General features: G+C 37.1%; 1 protein-coding gene across 8 annotated transcripts in view; it reads right to left on the reverse strand.

The window, feature by feature from the left end:
• Positions 1-19,561, reverse strand: part of LOC139960107 (rhomboid-related protein 3-like) — a 117,296-nt gene that overhangs the window by 33,637 nt on the left and 64,098 nt on the right. For all 8 annotated transcript variants that reach the window (XM_071958219.1, XM_071958216.1, XM_071958215.1 and 5 more), the window contains one exon: positions 19,140-19,373. In XM_071958219.1, the coding sequence (XP_071814320.1) occupies positions 19,140-19,373 (234 nt within the window). The remainder of the gene's footprint in view (positions 1-19,139; positions 19,374-19,561) is intronic.

Here is a 19,561-nt window from a genome sequence, read left to right on the forward strand (position 1 = left end):
CTTGCGGGCCCAGCTGGGTCAAGGATTAGATGGGGCTAGTCCTAAAGTGAGCAAAGCGAACAATTGCGAGACACATCAGCGCAATGAGATTTGGTTCCCCACATCTTCTTGATGTGACATTAAACCTCTCAATTTTGAAAGCTGGCAATGTGTTGTGTGCAACTTTTTTTCAGGTATCAGGGCCCGGGCCCAGGCAAGTCCCTGGGGCTACAGCCCCCTCTCGAACCCCTTGTGTGCATAGTACTGAACACAATGTTCCTTTACTCCACCAAATTTGCATCAGGAAAGATGAAATTATATTGGCATGATTTTAATGTTTGTGGATGTAGTATCATTAAATATGTCATAATTGGATTCAAGCTACATACATATATGCTAATGAGCGACAAAATTATTGTAATTACCTTCCACATGGCTCCGAAGGAGGGATTTCCAATTATGAGTGATGCATGAAGTATCTTGCGCACATTTGAGAATGCAAGCGAGAACGGACGTTTAACTTCGTAACTATAGTTTGAATTCTTGCATACTCAGGGTTAAGTCCCTGCAATCAAGATACCCCATTTGTAGAAGATCCAGTGCTCGATAGGGTCATCAAGAATGAAGTCTGAATGTATGAGGAATCATACATGTGACCCAAGAGCTCTGGTTACTTGCCGGCTTGTCTCTTCCTGATTTAAGAACAGACTGGCTCAGGTCTACTAAAGTTGGGCACACTGTAGAACTGAACATTACTAGCAATACATTTGTAAAAACTCATTGTTACCTCTTCCTGCTGACATAATTAAAGCACTTGTTCGACTTTAATATATAGCTTACTTACTTCCTCCCACCCCCCCCCTCCCAGAAGATCCTAATTCCTCTTGCATTCTCAAAAGTGGCCAGATGGTGCCAAGTTGCAACAAAAGCTTCAGCTCTACCGAACCTCAATTTGCTAGAAAAATATAGGAAAATAATTACAGCACATTTTAATTTAATCTAGCAGTTTTTTGGAAGAATTAGTTTTTGGGATATTCTTGTAGCTTTGAGAGAACCTCAATTGTTTTCCAAATGCTTGGATACATAGCACTACAGTAAGTGGTTCAAGAGGCTCATTGGACCATGGCCCCCAATGTCTGGGACCCTCCAAGGTTGGTTCAGATATTTTGAACCAATGGATCACAACTGACAGTCAAGTAAGATACTATAGCTAGACTGAACTTATGTGGTTCCTACATTTATGGTTTTGTGTCAAACAATTTAGATGAAGGGTTGAACGGTGGCCCCTGAAACCCTAGCTATGCCATTGCAAATACTGTCCATCTATTTAGACACTGGTTGATCAAGCTTTGCTGTGATTTGCATAAATACTTCTATACCTCTAAGCATATCTCTCTCTTTTATGCACTTCACATTTCCCTTTAAAAGTGAAAGGTTTTTTTTTGGTTCTAATGAACCTTGGAAAGAAATTTTGATGATAACACCTACTGACTGAAAAAGAATCATGGTTACTCATACTTGAGATGAATGAATTAATTACTAGATCTTGAACAAGACCTGTCAAGGCAATTAGCTGTACTGATAAACATGCATTTTAAATTATTATGACTATAACTCAGCAAAATAAAGAATTCTTTGACTACATAGCCTTCATAGTTCAACATAGAGCTTGGATAGAGCTGTCCAGAGTAGAATGTATGTTTGCATAATGAAAGCAGAACATATACTTAGCATCCTGGTCAAATCTTAAAGCAATTTCTACATCCAGTTTTTCGAGCTATCGTTTGTACCCACGCATTTCGTATAGTAATTGTGTATAGGTGTGATGTCATAGTTGCACAGTGACAGCAAAAAGTTTTGTTTTTCTTTATTTTTTGACCTTATTGGTTTGACCTTTGGATTGGATAGTGTTTCAACTCTGGTCAAGCGGGTGTGAAGTTATCATGCAATATCCCAACTTTAGGCATATATGTCAATCCTACTTTATGAAGATGAATATTGGATGTACATTTCATAGAATAACATCACACAAATTTGTCAGTAAGCATCTTTGACATCACACCTGTTTGCTTCAAGTTCACTAAATGGTGTGAAAAAAGGCAGCTTCAAAACTGTTGTCATCTTGAAACCCGATGATTAGACAGTTACTCTACATATTTTCCGTGTTTGCAGACAATAAATGAAATACTTGGTAGGTATGTAATGAACAACTTCACCAAGAGTACAAGAAGCATTTGCATATTCTTATTACTCGATTCAGACGGCAGTGTCGTCTTCTGCTATTGGTGCTCTTCAGTTTTGCAGACAAGTGACCCCCTTCCTCCCCCCCACCACTTCAAGAATTATCCCAACCACTTGTGCCATTGGTGCCAAGTTTCCTATTCAATCAAAATTTCAGACTTCAGAAAACAAAATTTGTTCAATAGAAAAGCATGCTTATTATTTCTAAGTCTAAGTGCCTATGAGATCTAGCAGAAAAGGATCACTCAAGATTTAATAATAGTTGGCAATGGACACCTGAAAATTCTAGAGTTTACATTGTTCTTTTCACACATTTAAAAAATTATAGAGGAACTCGCAGCATCCGGAGCATCGTTGGGTGCCCTTTGAAAATTTAAACTTCATTTAAAACATCATCACCATAAGTTAACTGACATGGGTCATGCTGGCATCCCCCCCCCCTCACACCCCTGCTCCCATAACTGGTGGCCCAACAATACCATACCCCTATTTCAAAATATGTTTTCATAAGTAGTTCTCATGCATGGTGACAAAAACTCAGCAAAGCAGCCAATCACTCAATTTTGGTATCACCAACTTGTGTGCTTCCGTTTTGCTCTGCTTGATTGTCCTGTTAAACTCTTCATAATTTTACTTCATTCACACGATATTCTTACATCTCATTTGGAGGTTTAAATCTAAGATTGCTCCATTAGAAATACATGCAGAATATGCTTGCACTCACACAATGTAAACTGTAATTGTAATGTTGATATAACTGCAATCAAAACACTGGCTGTTTTGATTCTCTCCCTGCAAAAGTACAAACCAACTTGGATGCTGCAATAACTTTAAGTTTACAGACAGATATTCCTTTCTGCAAAATGTTTGTAAATTATTATCCTCACTTCTGGACAGATGAAGTTGTGAGGGCATATAGTCCCAAGACTGATCAAATACAGTAAAACTACAGAATTTTTGCATTTTCTGCCACCACACATCATAATTGGGGAATTCCTGTATAAATAAACTGTTATGTATGAATCAAGGTGCCGATCGACAATGTGGTCTTTTGCTTTTTCTAATGCTCTCAACCCAAGAATGTTGATCAGATTGTACAGCAGATACGATCCAATTCTGACATTTAATATTCTGACGACGACGATCTAACGAGTTCTTAAAGGATCATCATCGAGAAAGTCTCATGATTGTCGTCCTGATTCAGGTTCAGGTGGATATGACTCAGTGGTTTATATGTACATGGTACAATTACTACCCCACGTCCTCGATGGTCATGAATCGATGACCACCAACGATCTCATTCGGTATGACTATCCTGACAGATGGTAACCTTCTCACCCAATAAATAATTCAGCCACTAAAGTCCGCAGCATGTACATCTAATCTAGCCGAGAGAGAGAGATAAGTCACTCGCACGAACAGATTCATTCCAAATGTATGAATGCATCCAGATAGCACAATATGTGTAAACCAGTACAGTGACTCAAAGTTCCTTCTCTCTCCCCCCCCCCCCCCCCCCCCATTCAACCGAGCTTTAGAGTAATAAAGATCAGTTCAATTTAAGGTAGATCTGCTTATTCTCATCTCGTGAATTTGTAAGGCAATGTCAGAACCGAATGGGGTAATACATATTTCTTCTCCACTGTATTAAAGAAAGTAAAGTTTTATTTTCTTTATATCTACTTTTCAGCACGAAGATAAGAAAAGGTTGTATTAGATTGGCTGGTATATATTCAACCTGTCCATGAGTCAGTAACATGGAAAAAAAGTAGCCAAGTAGTCTAAGGAACCAAGTAAATATAAATAATTAAACAAGGATGACTCAGGTAACAATATTGACAGATGTAATTAACTGAGAGATCAACAACACCTACTGCCTCTTAATTTTACTTCAAGCTGAAATTGTTCAGTCTTTTTTAAATATTATCTTTCTGAGGAGGTTCTGACCTGCCAAAAAATATTTCCAAATATTGAGGAGGGGGAGGAGGAGGGTAGGAAAAGGAATAGGAGAAGGCAAAGAGGGGCAGGGGAGAATGAGGAGGGGGAGGAGCAGAAGGGGAAGGATAAATAGGAGGATAAGTAAGAGGAAGAGAAGGAGGACGGGAAGGAGGTGGAGGAGGAGAAGGATAAGAATTAGGAGGGAAAGGAGCAGAAGGAAAGGAGAAGGGAAAGGATAAGTAGGAGGAAGAGGAGGAGAGTAAGGAGGAATGGAGGAGAAGAAGCATGTAATGTTTAAGGAAAATTAAAAGTATCTGTGTTGTTAAATTTATGTTTTGATATTAAATACTGTATTTCTTGCCCATCCATTGAAATAGTTGAATGGTCCACATTGGCAGCAGATCCGACGGGATGACTCATGTCCCCCCCCTAACCATCCCCCCTCCCACAGATTTTTGAAACGAAAACAAATATTCTGTTTCAAATTCTGTTTCATAATTAAATTAGAAGTGCCTATATTTATTAATGTCAAATACTCCAATTACCTCTTTTGTAATTTATGAAAAAGTGACAGTTTGATTATTTAAAAAGTGACCTTTTGCTGAGAAATGACAAAAACAGTAATAAGAGTGTCTTTTTGTTAGGGATGAAAAGAACATTTGTAATTTTAAAAGTGAAGATATTGATGAAAACTATTTAAATACTGGAATTTGTGTCACAAAATGCACAGAGCGTCCATTTTTTTTGGATCAATGTTCTGAAGTGGTCTTGCATTTCGCTTTTCAAATCAAAAGTATCATGTTTCTGCATATTCAACACTCTTCACAGCTAGCTCATTCCATACTCAATGGTTAATACAAAGTCACTAATAAACATTTGATTTAATCTTTGCTTGAAGAATTCAACCATCTTCACCTATGTGTGTTTATCAACTTTTGGAAAAATTCAGTTTTCTGGGTCTATAAAGTGTCGCAAGAAAAGACATGTGTAAACTACTTTATCTGACAGGTTAACAATCCTTGTAATGACATAAGATATTCACAAAGATTGACATTTTCTCGCTATCTTTCTTTAGTAAATCCTTATTTAACAATTGAGCAACTAAACTGCCGTGCAAACCTTTAAAGGATTGGTTCAGTTGTCATACATGTTTATGTTATATGAAAGAGGACAATAAAAGAAACACAATGGTGAAAAAACTGTTCAAATATCTTTTCGGTTAAAGAGATATTCACAGGCGCGGATCCAGAGGGGGGTCCAGGGGGTCCGGACCCCCCTGCTCTTGGCCCAAAAAAAAAGAGAGAAAAAAAAGAGAAAAAAAAAGAGAGAAAAAAGAGAGAGAGAAAAAAATAATTAAATTAAACGCCAATTTTAAACATGTAGGACGTCAGAAGGGCGGTTATCCTTACAAGTCAGCCAGGTGTGTCTTTTCTGTCAAATGAACTATAGTGTGCACACGTGCCAAAAATGCCTAAAAATCTCAATTTTCAGACCGAAAAGTTTTAAAATTGAGGTGGTGTTCGATTTTTTTTTGGGCGGTGAGGTGGCAGAGCGGTAGGCTGCATAGGATGCGCCAACGAATTCTTGAGAGATCGTGCTCTGCGGTGAGAAGGCATAAAACTGTTCTCCGATCAGCAATGGGCAAGGAACGTCTCACAGCCCTTGTTCTCATGAACACGTATTATAACACTCCTATCGACACTGACGAAGTGGTCCAAAAGTTCATTGAGCAACATCCACGGCGTTTTTTCTCTCCAATCTACCATGAATAGATCATCAATAAAACTAGCTAACTCGTACTGATGCAGATACATTTCGAGTGAGTTTTTGTAGGTGCTTTGACTGGCTAAATTGAAGGGGGTTCCCTGTTGTACTTATATATCCAAGAATTTCACAATGGATAGAGGGAAACCCACTCCCCTTTGACCCTAGGATCACTGGAGGCCAAACCCCTCACCCTCCCAGAATCCTGGATCCGGCCATGCATCAAACAGTGGTGACGGAACGGGAGGGGGATTGGGGGCTAAAGGCATTATGATTTTTGTATCATCTCAACTCATCTGATATGTATTACCATATTTCATAGATTGTTTTTTTCTCATCAATTGAGAAATTGCAGACATGAGATCCATATTTTCAGGCTAGGTACATGCAGCTTAGAATACTCGGGAAGTGTCGTTTCCGGCCATCTGGGGGGGTTTGTAAAGCCAAAATTTTCTGCTACGCTCCGCGCCAACCGATGGTGGCGCTCCGCTTAGATAGTCTTACGTTCAGGCGCGGCTGGACCAGTCAGACCCCCCCCCCCCGTCACAAATCCTGTATCCGCCCCTGATTCAAGTGTATCAGATTGTGCAGAAACTGCTGAAATCTGACTAGCTGTGATGTTACATCCTCACATTCCTGAAAAGTCTTTGTTTTTTTTCTCTAAATATTTTGTGAGATTTCATGACTTTCAACCAAAAGATATGTCAGGAGATCTCATATTTGTCAAAGGAAGTATTTGAGATTAAACATCTGAAGAATTTATTGATTATATTATTTTCAAATGTGTTAAAAAATGTAAATAATATTTAAAGAAATATATTCACAAATGTTAAGGAAGTGAGGATGTGACGTCACACCCTCACAGTAAGTCTTTCTACACCAGTCATTTTCAAAGAAATTTTGATATCTTCAAAGTGTCATATCTCCTTAACATACCATGCTATCATGGTAGTTTCTTCACTGTTCTTTTTGTCTTTTTGTGCTCTTTCATACAAAATAGACATGTCAAACACCTGAACCAATCCTTTAATTAGTAGTTTAAATCCAACTATGTTGTAGAACTGTGCAGGGAGATCAATTCTTTCATGTTTGACATCTTCTCTTGGTTTATAAAAAACTAATAGTATGCAGAGTTCTCTTCAAAACTAGTCAATTCAAAAGACATAATTAGGACTTGACAGGTAGGAGAATATTTCACCATCTGCATAATACATTAACACATTCCCATCACAAGTTTTGCCCAGAATTTGCCTCATCACCTGGGGTTCCCCTCTCTGTAAGAAGTTACCAGGTTACACAAAAATACATTTGCCATTAGTTCCTATCATGATTGTCTTCATATCACTTAAAGACAGACACATAGTAAGGGTTAATTTCTACAAAGAGGCCAGCTAAAATAAACAGCAGACAAGTTCTAGTACATACAACTAAAAAAAATAAAAAATAGAAGCTATGAGAAGCTATATGCTATGCATGGAATTAGCGTTCTTCCCGGCCAGTTTCGATTATTGTAAGATGCTAAATGCAAAATAGAAGAAGCTTGGGTCATAGCGTCGTGAGGCCACAGAGACTCGTATGATGCCAATATATATAAGCATATATATGAAATCATTTCGCATTCAAGGACGTTTAAATTCTTTTTCTTCTCTCGCGAGTACCGAAACTGGATTTTTTTTATCACCTATTCACACTCATGGTAGCAATTTAGTTCCGTTGAAATGGCTTTTTTCATTTGATCGACCATTTCCGGTAATTTCAAAACCTTTCGAGTATCGCTATTTATACAGTATTGCAAATGGTCAAATTTAGTCATCATCTTCCCAGACTTTGTCACCGTAGCAACATCATTTATTATCCAGTAATGAATGATTCCACGCCATGTAAAGAAGAAAATCCTCAACCAGACACTTTTCCATAATAACCACAAGTAAATATCAAATCGATGCGTTTCAATCTCTCCAATCTTTTATTTTTTTCCCCCTCATGTTACGATATGAAACTTGACTTATATCATACTAATACAAATCCAGATTTGTTGTATTTTAGTGTCACCAGATATGTATCAAATATTACTGAATAGTATATTCAATCAATTGTATTATGAGTTGATTTAAAGAACAATTGTTGCTAGGAGACTGAGAATAATTAATGCTCTCAGGATGTTTTCTTGGTTCTGGAAGGAGTTTTATATGCTATATAAAAGGCTGAGAGTATCAAATACTGAATGGTTTATAAAATCAATGCAAAGAGTAATTGCTTTTAAATACAATTGTTGCTTAGGAGACTGAGAATAATGACCAATCGAACTTACAATTCTGACATTTTGTTAGTTCAGAAAGGAGCTTACTTTATAGAAGTCTGGAGATTGTGTTCAATTTACTTCACGTGAACATTAAAAGAGCAATGGCAGAGCTAGGGGTATGGTCGGGGGGGGGGGCGAGAATGGTCTGTAGGGGCGCTTTCGACACTATCTAAACGGAAAGCCACCACAGGTTGGCGCGGAGCATACAGAAATTTTTTGGAGTAAAGATTCTCCCTAGATCGCCAGAAATGACCCTTTCTGGGCCTTGCTAATTTGCAGATAATGTGACAAATGTCAATAGGTAGCTGAGAGCGCAATAAAAAAGTCAATTAATCGCGAATAAGTAAAAAGTGGTAAAAAGCTAAAAAGGGCACCAGCAGTCCATTTGAGTCCATCAGGGGGGGCATCCGCCTCCCCCCCCCCGACTGTATGGACGTTCCGCCACTGTAAAAGAGGTATGTTGGCAGGAAAGGTAGTAAATATGCAATTTACTTAATTCATTGACTTAAAAAGTGTCAACATGTACAAGTCACTTTGATAACAAATGATGTATCTAGTCTCAGTCAAAAACTTAAAATTTCAGAGAACAAACTGGGCCAGAAGTTACTACTATTATCAGGAATTTAAAGCTGATAAACAACAAGTAGATTTCACAATTTTGGACAAACTCATAGCTGACTTGTGTTCACTGTAAATTGCCTCATGACTTTTTAAAACATTACAAGAAAAATATAAAAACTGTTTGTTTTAGAAGTGTAAGCAATTAAGGTGTTCAAGACAAATTTACTGTTCGACAAATATTGGTAAATCTGCATTTTGCACTTTGTTCAATTTTGGACCCATTCCAATTTCAATCCTAATAAGTAAGTTTAAAGGAATTGTCTGGTGGAAGATTTGATACATTGCCCTTGTAGTTCTCATCTTTCTCTTTCTAACCATGAAAAAATGTCCCCATTCAACGTTTTTTTTCTTGTTGAAATCTGGTTTTCAAATTCACCAGTTTCTCACCAAAAGTACCGTTTGTTTGAACGCATCAATTTGGTGATTGACCTATAGGCAAAACAGGCAACTTGAAGTTAGCACTCCCATTTCCGCAGCAAATACACTCTTACGTGTACACGCACAGGTGATTGCCTATTATACGTAGATATATCGTGAACCTATCCAACCATGCCCAGTTGGTATACTTGTATAGCGTTGCACATAATACACTTTCACACTCAAACCACAGTTTATATTAAAACTGTTCTTCGAAATCGCTGAAATCAAATTCAAGGATCAAATTTACAGTTAAAGGAAACTTAAAGTTTATGGCTTAGTTTAATTCTATCAGACGTGCTGAACATTTCTCAAACTCACTTTTGCAATGGAACAAACTAACACATGAAATTAATATGTTTTTGTATTAATGTTATGTTAATTAGTGAGTTATTAATGATTTCATTTAATCATATATGATTACATCTAATAACATTCGGAGACTTTCACAGATAAGAATTATAACTGAACTTCTTTCAAGATAAATGTGTTTGTCTTTAGTATTTGAATGAAACATATCTTAAAGAGACAAATCAACATTTTGTGCCATTAATTTTGATACTGCACCCATACCGAATATTCAGGGAACCAATTGAGAAACAAACATTTACAAAAACTGAGAGAATTTAGCCATACTAGCAAGTGAGTTCCTTTAATAATTCAATAACTCAATTAAGTTTTAAAAGAAAAAAATACATAAATAACATGCAAAGGAGGAAGGAGGATATGAAAGTTTATTGCACTTGTTAGGAAAAGAGAAAAAAAATTAAAGAACTACATCCGGTATTTTCAAGATTTTTGAATTATTTTCAGTAGTTCGAATGAAACACACATTGGACAAATCAACATTTTGATTTACCATTGTCTTGATACTGAATACCAATACCGAACAACCCAAAATATTAAAAAACAAATGATCAAAATATGCGAAAACGGATGATGTGAGAGTTGATTGCACTAGTTTAGGAATAATAACAGCTAAAAGCTAGAGCTATCAATCCTCAGAAAGTACTAATGACAAAAACATCCCATCGAAAAATTTAAAGAGCACCCATTAGATCGTTGAACCTTTATAATTTATGCGACAGTTTTAAGGATATACTGATAGATAATTATAGTTCATTCATACTTAGTAAAGATTCCTAAATCCTATTGGTCCATTCAGGTCAGCTGACCGTGGTTAATCCTGTGAGTAACGCACGGAAAAATTACGGGGCATCACTTTAATAAATCTTTGGTTATATGTAACCAAAAATGTTTTGTTTTATGATTTTTCCCCCACACAAATGGTAGTGTATGAATGAACAGGGTTAATCAACGGTCTAGCGTGCGTTACTCACATGATTAATGCACTCCGGGTGTTAATGCTATCACTGGATGCACTCGGGCTCCGCCCTCGTGCATCGCTTGCATTATCCCCCGATCGTGCATTAATCCTGTGAGTAACGCACGCTAGACCGTTGATTAACCCCTTATTTATGTTTCCAGGAAGGTTTGTGTTTATTTTAAGATTGATTCTGAAAAGAAAAGGTTCCAAAAGTGCAGGCAACTAAATGAAATCTTACTACCGTAGTTGCAAATTTGGGAGCAAAATAACGTTATCAATTTGATAATTATGCTAGAATAGCACTCAGAACATTACATGTACATAGCATGTACAGTTCATGTACACAGCATGTACAAAGCATGTACATTGCATATACATAGCATGTTTATACAGTGCATGGTGCCATAGTTCATTTAGTGTCCTAATTATTTGGAAAGTGACTTAGGAGAGATGAAATGGTTTTCATTCATACTGAGTAAAGATTCCTAAATCCTATTGGTCCATTCAGGTCAGCTGACCATGGTTAATCCTGTGAGTAACGCACAGTAAAATTACGGGGCATCACTTTAATAAATCTTGGGTTATATGTAACCAAAAATGTTTTGTTTTATGATTTTTCCCCACACAAATGGTAGTGTATGAATGAACGGGGTTAATCAACGGTCTAGCGTGCGTTACTCACATGATTAATGCACTCCGGGTGTTAATGCTATCGCTGGATGCACTCGGGCTCCGCCCTCGTGCATCGCTTGCATTATCCCCCGATCGTGCATTAATCCTGTGAGTAACGCACGCTAGACCGTTGATTAACCCCTTATTTAAAAGCATAAATCAAACGTGCAGAACATTTTGAATTTAATGGTGTAGCTTTTAGCTTTCATGAGACTTTTGATTACCCTAGTTGCTGTATGATTTAATTTATGAAATGGTTGTGAAATTAGTAATTGCATTGTGTATGCCTTTCAGCTATAATTCTGGTATCTGTTACGTTGAATCATCAGACACTACATGACATTCATAGAGCAATATAAGATGCACCATCTCGGCACAGCAATCACTGCATTTGATGTTGAATATTTTAGCCATATACCGTTAGAATTAGTGAATAAATTTCATTTGCGACATTTTTTCGGACACGATAATTGACTTCCTACCATTTTCAAACTCTCTCTGTTTTTGCCTTTCATTGCAATGTTAACAAGCATGCGGACTATTATTGTTTCAAACGTGATTGTAATTGACAAACATAAAGGCCAATGATCAATAAATATTGTCAAATTTTATACCACCAGACATTTGACTAGCAAGTAATTTCTTCTATCAAAGGTGACAAAAGAGAGGTTGTAATGTGTTAATATGTAAAAATGGAAAGATGTTAAACTTTATTGATCTGAGATGACTGTACACGATCAAAGCAATTTAAGAGAAGGATAATTCGTCCATCACATAGTGGCATTAGATGCCTCTAGCGCTTCTCTAGTTTTAGTGCCATGTGTTAATGGATTGTACAACAAAAAACTGAAGAGAAGGAGGATCATCTTTACGTCAATCAATTCATCAGGGATCAATTTGGTGTTCGAATTGCAATGAAAGTGAAATGGAAAATATTATAGAGCCTCTGGCTGGAAACAGCAAACACCAATGGCACTGAATGTATTGAATATGGAGTGTAGCAATGGGTTGCCTATTAGTTCCATGCTGCAATGCACTTCTAAACAATACTTTGGCTAGTGACTCATGCAGGACCGGAAAATTGTGGGTAAAGTAACAACAATAAAGTAGAATTTGAAAATAAATCAAAAAAAGTTCAAAATAAATAAACAACTTTCACACACCATTGATACAAGTCAGCCATGCCTAACGCTGAGCCAAAGGTTCAAACAAAACGGGATATCCATTTAATACGAAGGGATATAGAATTCACAAGATGTCAATGAGAAATGACCTTGGATTTGACTGCTTGAAAAGTTAGAGCAAATGCGCCTCCATTTTGAAAATTTTAAAGCAGCAGTAAGCAACATCCCCTTACAATAAACCCTTCGGACCAGTAAAATTTGACACCTAGGTCACAAAATGGTCGCCACAGCTTCTCTTATGTTTGGTTAATAGCCCCTGGTACTAACTGAACAGGTAAAGAAAGCTGATTGTGGGGCTTGCTACAAAAACATCAAATTCCAAATAAATGCTATAATAGCAAAAAGTACATTGCTAGTTTGCGATTACACACAATTTGAGTTCTATAGTATACATGTTACTAAACACAATGTTTGTACTCTGGTATGTGACTACACACAATGTGTGTACTATAGTATGTAACTACACAGTGTGTGTACTCTAGTAGATTCCAATTAATAGTCAAAAATATCTTCTGAAGAAAAACCTTCCGATTATTTTCACAAATATTGATGCTTAGGTAAGCCACCATGAATTTCGCTCCGCTTATGTTAAACTTCTATAACATGTGGAAAGACCGGAGTTTCACACACTTAATTCCCATTGACATTGGTCAGGAAACCTAAGCTGGTCATCAACATTCGAACTTGCTTAAGTTCATAGCATCATGGGCACGACACAAATCATTGCACATGATGGTACATTTTCCTGCCATCAGGGTCCAAAGCTAAACTCAACAGTGTAAATTTCCAGGAAATGTGGGCGAGTTAACATTGACTAATGACAGTTTGGCGAATGAAGTTTCATCAGTCGAAATATATGATTGGATGCTGTTTTCATAAAATGTTATCGTTACACATGAGCATAAGCGACCACGAATACTTTTCCTGTATGTTAGCGTTCCTATTTTGCACTCATGGCACGATGCCAAACAAAATATTTTGGAATGCAGTTTATTGCTTTTTCCACATGGGCCATTGCTGGTTATTTTATATTGAAAGTACATTGGCCTAGCCATTCAGAAAGTGTTGAAAAATCGTGTAAGGTGAATTGAAGATTTTTTTTTTCCGGTCAGAAAGAATCGCCAGGTTGTGAGCCATTAAGATACATTTTTTGTGTTATAGTCATCGTCCTTTATCTTTTAGTTTGGTCGTAAATACGGGAGTTGGGTGGTTTGTGAGGTGGTTTGCACCACAGGCACTTGTTACATTATCTAGGTGTATAGTATATATAAACAGGGAAAGGTAGGACACTCAATTCAAAACAAACGTTGCAAAGTCACCATTTTCAGAAAAAGTTACGTTCCCGTTCTGTGCCCGTCTTTCCTCCAATGGGATCATTCGTGACCAACCAGTGACGTCATTCAAAATGGCGAGAAGTGGATTGTCGTGATAATGGTACAGCTCAGCATTTTGACCGTAAATTTACGAATCATCTGTGCTACAGGAGTCTAATTGGAGTCAGATTTACCGCAGGTAATAATCTTATACTCAAGCTAATACTTACGCTGCTTTTGGTCAAATTGGAACGTAACTTTTTCTGAAAATGGTGACTTTGCAACGTTTGTTTTGAATTGAGTGTCCTACCTTTCCCTGTTCATATATACTATACACCTAGATAACGTTACGAGTGCCTGTGGTTTGCACCCCCCTGGCATTTCCAGACGGAATGTATTGATATGTCCAGGATAATGATTCTATTTAAGTATTGAAATATATACTATGTTATTCAGCATGTCCCCCGATTAGGACTTTAACAAATTATGCAAGTGGGTTAATTCTTTTGAGTGAAATGGCTTAAGAACATTTTTAAATTTATATATGGTTTTTTTTTATCGCATAGTAAATTACATTCAATCCTAACACCTATAGAAATGTATAATTCTTCACTTTAATAACACAATGACCATTAAAAGGAACATTTATCTTTTTATCATTCATCGTATGATGCTTTTCTTTTATACCTATCATCCATATACTATAGGTCATGTATTTGTGTATTCTAATGTTACTGTGAGTCATATTTATCGCACGCCACCCATATCACTCATACAAAAAAAAATGATATGAACACAACAGTAAGGGCAGCTCTACACTTTGTGGAGCTATTAAGTACTGTCTCAGCCCTTACATTATCGAATCACTTTCCTCCGTCTACGTCTTCAATGAAACTTTGCCAATAGAATTGATAACGAAAATTAACAACTCGCCCATATCATGTAGGCCCTACAGCTGCTATGAATTTGAAAAAAAAAGTTGTCTACTGTACACTTTGAATTGGCAAATCTCACACTTAGTGAATTTGGCTCAACAACCTGGCCACGTCAAAAAAAAATGCGGCTAAAAAAAGCAACGTAGAACGATAATTTCCCCCAAAAAAGATCAGATCGATCAAAACAAATGCAATGTTTTACAAAACACCCGCGTCTTTCTGTAACCAAGCAAAGTCTGTCAATCACTCCCGATAAACAATTCTTGTTGGCCGTCCGTCCAGGGTACATCATTCAGTGCACCTGTTGCTACATCTGAATCAAGGCAAAGGAATGCCTTCTTTAGGTGTAATATGCAAATTATGAATGATACTGTGTTGCGGGGTTACAACTTAATTTGCGACACACAAATTTTGGGAAGCTGTTGTAGAAGTAACTTTTGTATCAATGTAAAGTACTGTATGTTCTATAAACTATCAAAAGACATTTTTTTCCTCAGGTGGTAGGGAAAAGGGGTATTTCGCTGAACTCAATCTCTTTGTATAGTATTTGAATACTTAAATTGATCATGTACAGGCAGTTTTTATTTCTCTATAGTAAGCTCTACTTAGCATTTCTATCCTTTGTGGATCTTTATTGGATAAATACGAAATGAATTGTTTGGCGTCAGCATCTAACGGTAAGCCTTGCATTTCTTAAATTGTTTAGCTTCAAACACTTTACCTGCGTCCTCTTCGCTGCTAGGTGAATATCACGTCTTAAACTATGATGTAAGAAATGGCTGTTTCAAACATCTCACTAATTCTTTTGGCGACTTTCATCCCTATTCATCGAGCACAATAGCATTTCCTTAGTATAAAGTTGTACAGAGATTTTATGAGGTGTCTACGCAGCAATTTTTTGGTCAACATGTTTATACATGGTTGTATACTTGTTTATACGTCTTTATACGATCCTTTGCACGTACACATGTCCAGTTATACGTGAGCGGTACTGTATGTAAACTACACACAATGTGTATACTCTAGTATGTGACTATACACAATGTGTGTACTCTAGTATGTGACTACACACAATGTGTGTACTCTTGTATGTAACTACACACAATGTGTGTACCTAGTATGTAACTACACACAATGTGTGTACTCTTGTATGTAACTACACACAATGTGTGTACCTAGTATATATGTGACTACACACAATGTGTGTACCCTAGTATGTAACTACACACAATGTGTGTACTCTAGTATGTGACTACACACAATATGTGTAGGCCTACTCTATTATGTAACTACACTCAAAGTGTGTACTCTAGTTAGTGACTACACACAATGTGTGTACTCTAGTATATTACAACACATTTATAAAACTATGTACATAACATGTGCTCAAGCGTTCAAGAAAGTCACAAACCTAAAACATTTTCACATCTGCAAAAATGTGCCCAGGTCTAATTTAAATAATATTAAACTCTAAGGAGATGTTATTGTCATCAAGAACCTTTGCCATCCGGATCAATGCATTAGCTAGTCGAGTGAGAAACAGCTAGTCCATTGGGATCCAGAGGGATGTACCAGGTACCAATGAAAGTTATAAAACAGCGTTCCTTTACTTTGTCAAAATATAAAAACTTGCATGACTTTTCCATGATAATTCCATCAATGATCTTATTCACAAGACTTTGGCTGTGCTTTCCCTTTTTTTGCAAATCTTCTACAAGGAAACAATGCAGGTTGCATAGTCCCTTCTATATAGCTGCTACATATATATTAGGGTACTGTTCCAACATAAATGCTATTTAACATGTAAAACTTTCATGAGTTTCACAGATCCCACATATATTTATTGATTCATTTTTCCTATGTTAGAACCATGCAGTCCCAATCATGTGCATGTATGTATAGAGTCTTAAGACTTGCGAGGTGATACAAAGGAACAACTTGACAGGAGACATTATCTGCTTTCTTCAGTCGGAGGGGGGGGGGGGGGGAGATGCCCCCCTGACGGACTCAAATGGACAGCAGGCGCCCTTTTCAACTTTTTACTTATTCGTGATTATTGACTTTTTCATTGCACCAACCTGTGGTGGCGCTCCACTTAGATAGTGACGAAAGAGCCCCTACAGACCATTCTCGCCCCCCCCCTGACCAATACCCCTAGCTCTGCCACTGCTTTCAAATTAAATAAATTACATCATGCCTGTTCTTGTTACTGGCTGCAGAACTTGTGCATTTCAAGGTGTCATCTTTTAAAACCACTCAGCATTTATATATATCTACATATACATGTGTCCGAAGATTTTTCATCTACCCCTTCTACCCTTTGACTTAAGAACTGTATCAAATGTACGAAAGAAAATTTTATAGCTAACTAAATTGTCCTTCTACTCGTTGCTGTACCGAAGGTTTTCCTTGACCTTCCATGCGCCAAGGTTGCACTGAGTACAGCCTCGCGAAAGAAAAGTACACCTAACATATACAGTCTACTAATTCATGTAAACGAAAGGATAGGCTGCCTCATTCGTTGTGTCAGGTCGGTCACCCAGGGGATTTCTTGCAGTCAAGAAATACAAACTATAGTATAGATCGGGCAAGACAGAGCTATTGCAAATGTGCAATGATCTATCACATATTAAACAAACATTAACAGCCTTTATCATTCGTCTCTCCAGTTCAGAACCGATCATGCAGAAATGTAACAGTCACTGAGCATACCAACATGCAGTAACCATGGGGACGGGTTCCTTTGGATGGGTGTAACTTCAATAGGCCAAAGAAGCATTCCGTGCCACCTCGTGGTTGAAACTCCACAAAGTATATCGCATGGCTGATTAGATACGAATTATGACTAAGACTTTGACACATTCTTGTTCCTACGGTTAATTTTAATCAAATTCCATCTCAAATTTGTTTTTCGTAAGACCCCTTTAAAGTTAGATTTTGTGTTTGAATTTGTTACAATTTATCATGCACGACCAATGAAGCACAGATACAGTGACCAACGTGACGATAGAATCTGGTACTTTAGTACACCAAAATCACAACAGGAGTGATGTGGCAGGAATAAAGGCACAATGTTTGCAAATGAAACCAAAAAACAATTCCATTAAAATTTGTGGGACACAAAAAATCATCTCTGTATTAGACAAAGCTGTTAATAACTCTCTCATTAGGACACTAAACCACAAGGTATTGAACTGGCTGATCTGATACTAAGGTGGCTGGTTTTTCCTAAAACGCAGGTTTCGATCAAACAGTCTAGCTGACTGTGCATCATATTACACACTGGTTATACTGAGAAGGCAGTACCTGTGTATAGAGGCTAAATGTCAAGTCTTGCAATAAGAATCTGCATTTATTACAGGGAGGGTAACTTCATAAAATGTTAACAGACGTTTTAACTTCCCACTGCTTTATGGGACGACATGATTAACGAGACTATGTGTCATCAACAGAAAAGATGTGCACAGTAAAATTATTGATTGAGTTTTATAAATTGGCTAACACACTATATTGGCAAATGAAAACCTCAAGAATTAAACTTTGCCAAGGTTCATTTTTATAGAGAAGGCTCAGTCAAGCAAGATTGTCGTTTTTTTCATGGGCCCAAAACTTGTAACGTAATTCAGAGCATCCAAATGATTGCACGTTACAACCGCATAGAAATATAGATTATGAACATGATTTCCAACTTCATGAGTTCAATCCTGCCCAAGTGGAAAACTGAAGCCTTCAGTGTAATTTTAAGGAAGTGGAATTCTAAGAGTTATGTAGACACATACCCCCTCCAGCACACCCCACCCCACTCCACCCCCCCCCCCAAAGAAGGAAAGAAAGAAACAGACATTGACAAAACAAATTCATTGCTGTCTTGCACCAACCAATGTTCCCTATCTACTTTAAAGGATATTTTAGATTAACTAAATTACTGAATGCGATATGGACACAAAAGCTATTTAGCCAACTTCAAAGGGGCAGAGAGTGTAAACGTTGTTGTAATAATTAAAGAAATCGTCCTTTTATGGCTACGGTTTTGTCACAACCCCTTCCCTTCAAAATGCTACTTCTCATTCTTTGATTCAGAATACCTTAGCTAGTAACCATATCCAACTACATGCATCTTTAAACATCACAAATGATTGTGCTTCTAAAAGGCAGGTACTAGAGTACACTTTAGAATTAATTACACATTGGAAAACAATAACAAATTTGTTTGAAAAATGTCTTACTTTCTGTAATCCTTTCAAGAAGTCATCCATCTGGTGTTTGTTGGATTTTGGAATAATTAATTGTGGATTTAATAGTTCAAAACAGAAAAAAGTGGTCCTGCTGCCAATAGAATAAATAAGGAACTTGCAGCTAGATGTCAATCACATAAACCGATGTTTCTTTCTCTTTTACTCTCTTATAATTTTTGGCAAAATACAGAAGAAACAATTGTGAGCTAACCTGTAAAATACACATCAGCAAAACGATGACAGGAGGGAGGCACCAAGAGCAATTGTTGAGGAAGCTTGTTCTGTCAGTCTCCTTGGGAAGGTATTCATCAGCGATGAAATTTAAAAATCTTTGGTGTACTGGGAGCTTCTTGATGATTGGTGTCTGAGAGCCGATGTTTACTGCAAACTCATTGGTTGGTGGTCTTATTGCCATCGAAAAGCTGAGAGATCTCTTTTCACTCATCTGTCAAAGCAAGAAAATGATGTTGATTTTTATCTAGATGTAATATTCATAATTAGCAGAGTATCAATTTTAACTGTAAGTAAACACCCACAAAATATTAAACATAACAGTAAAATAATCTTGAAAACTTTCAAAACTACAATTCTGTTACATAAATTTTGATATGATGAGCCACAGTAGGAAATGTT

Source organism: Apostichopus japonicus, chromosome 19, assembly GCF_037975245.1.
Source record: "Apostichopus japonicus isolate 1M-3 chromosome 19, ASM3797524v1, whole genome shotgun sequence".
In the NCBI taxonomy this organism is placed as follows: domain Eukaryota; kingdom Metazoa; phylum Echinodermata; class Holothuroidea; order Aspidochirotida; family Stichopodidae; genus Apostichopus; species Apostichopus japonicus.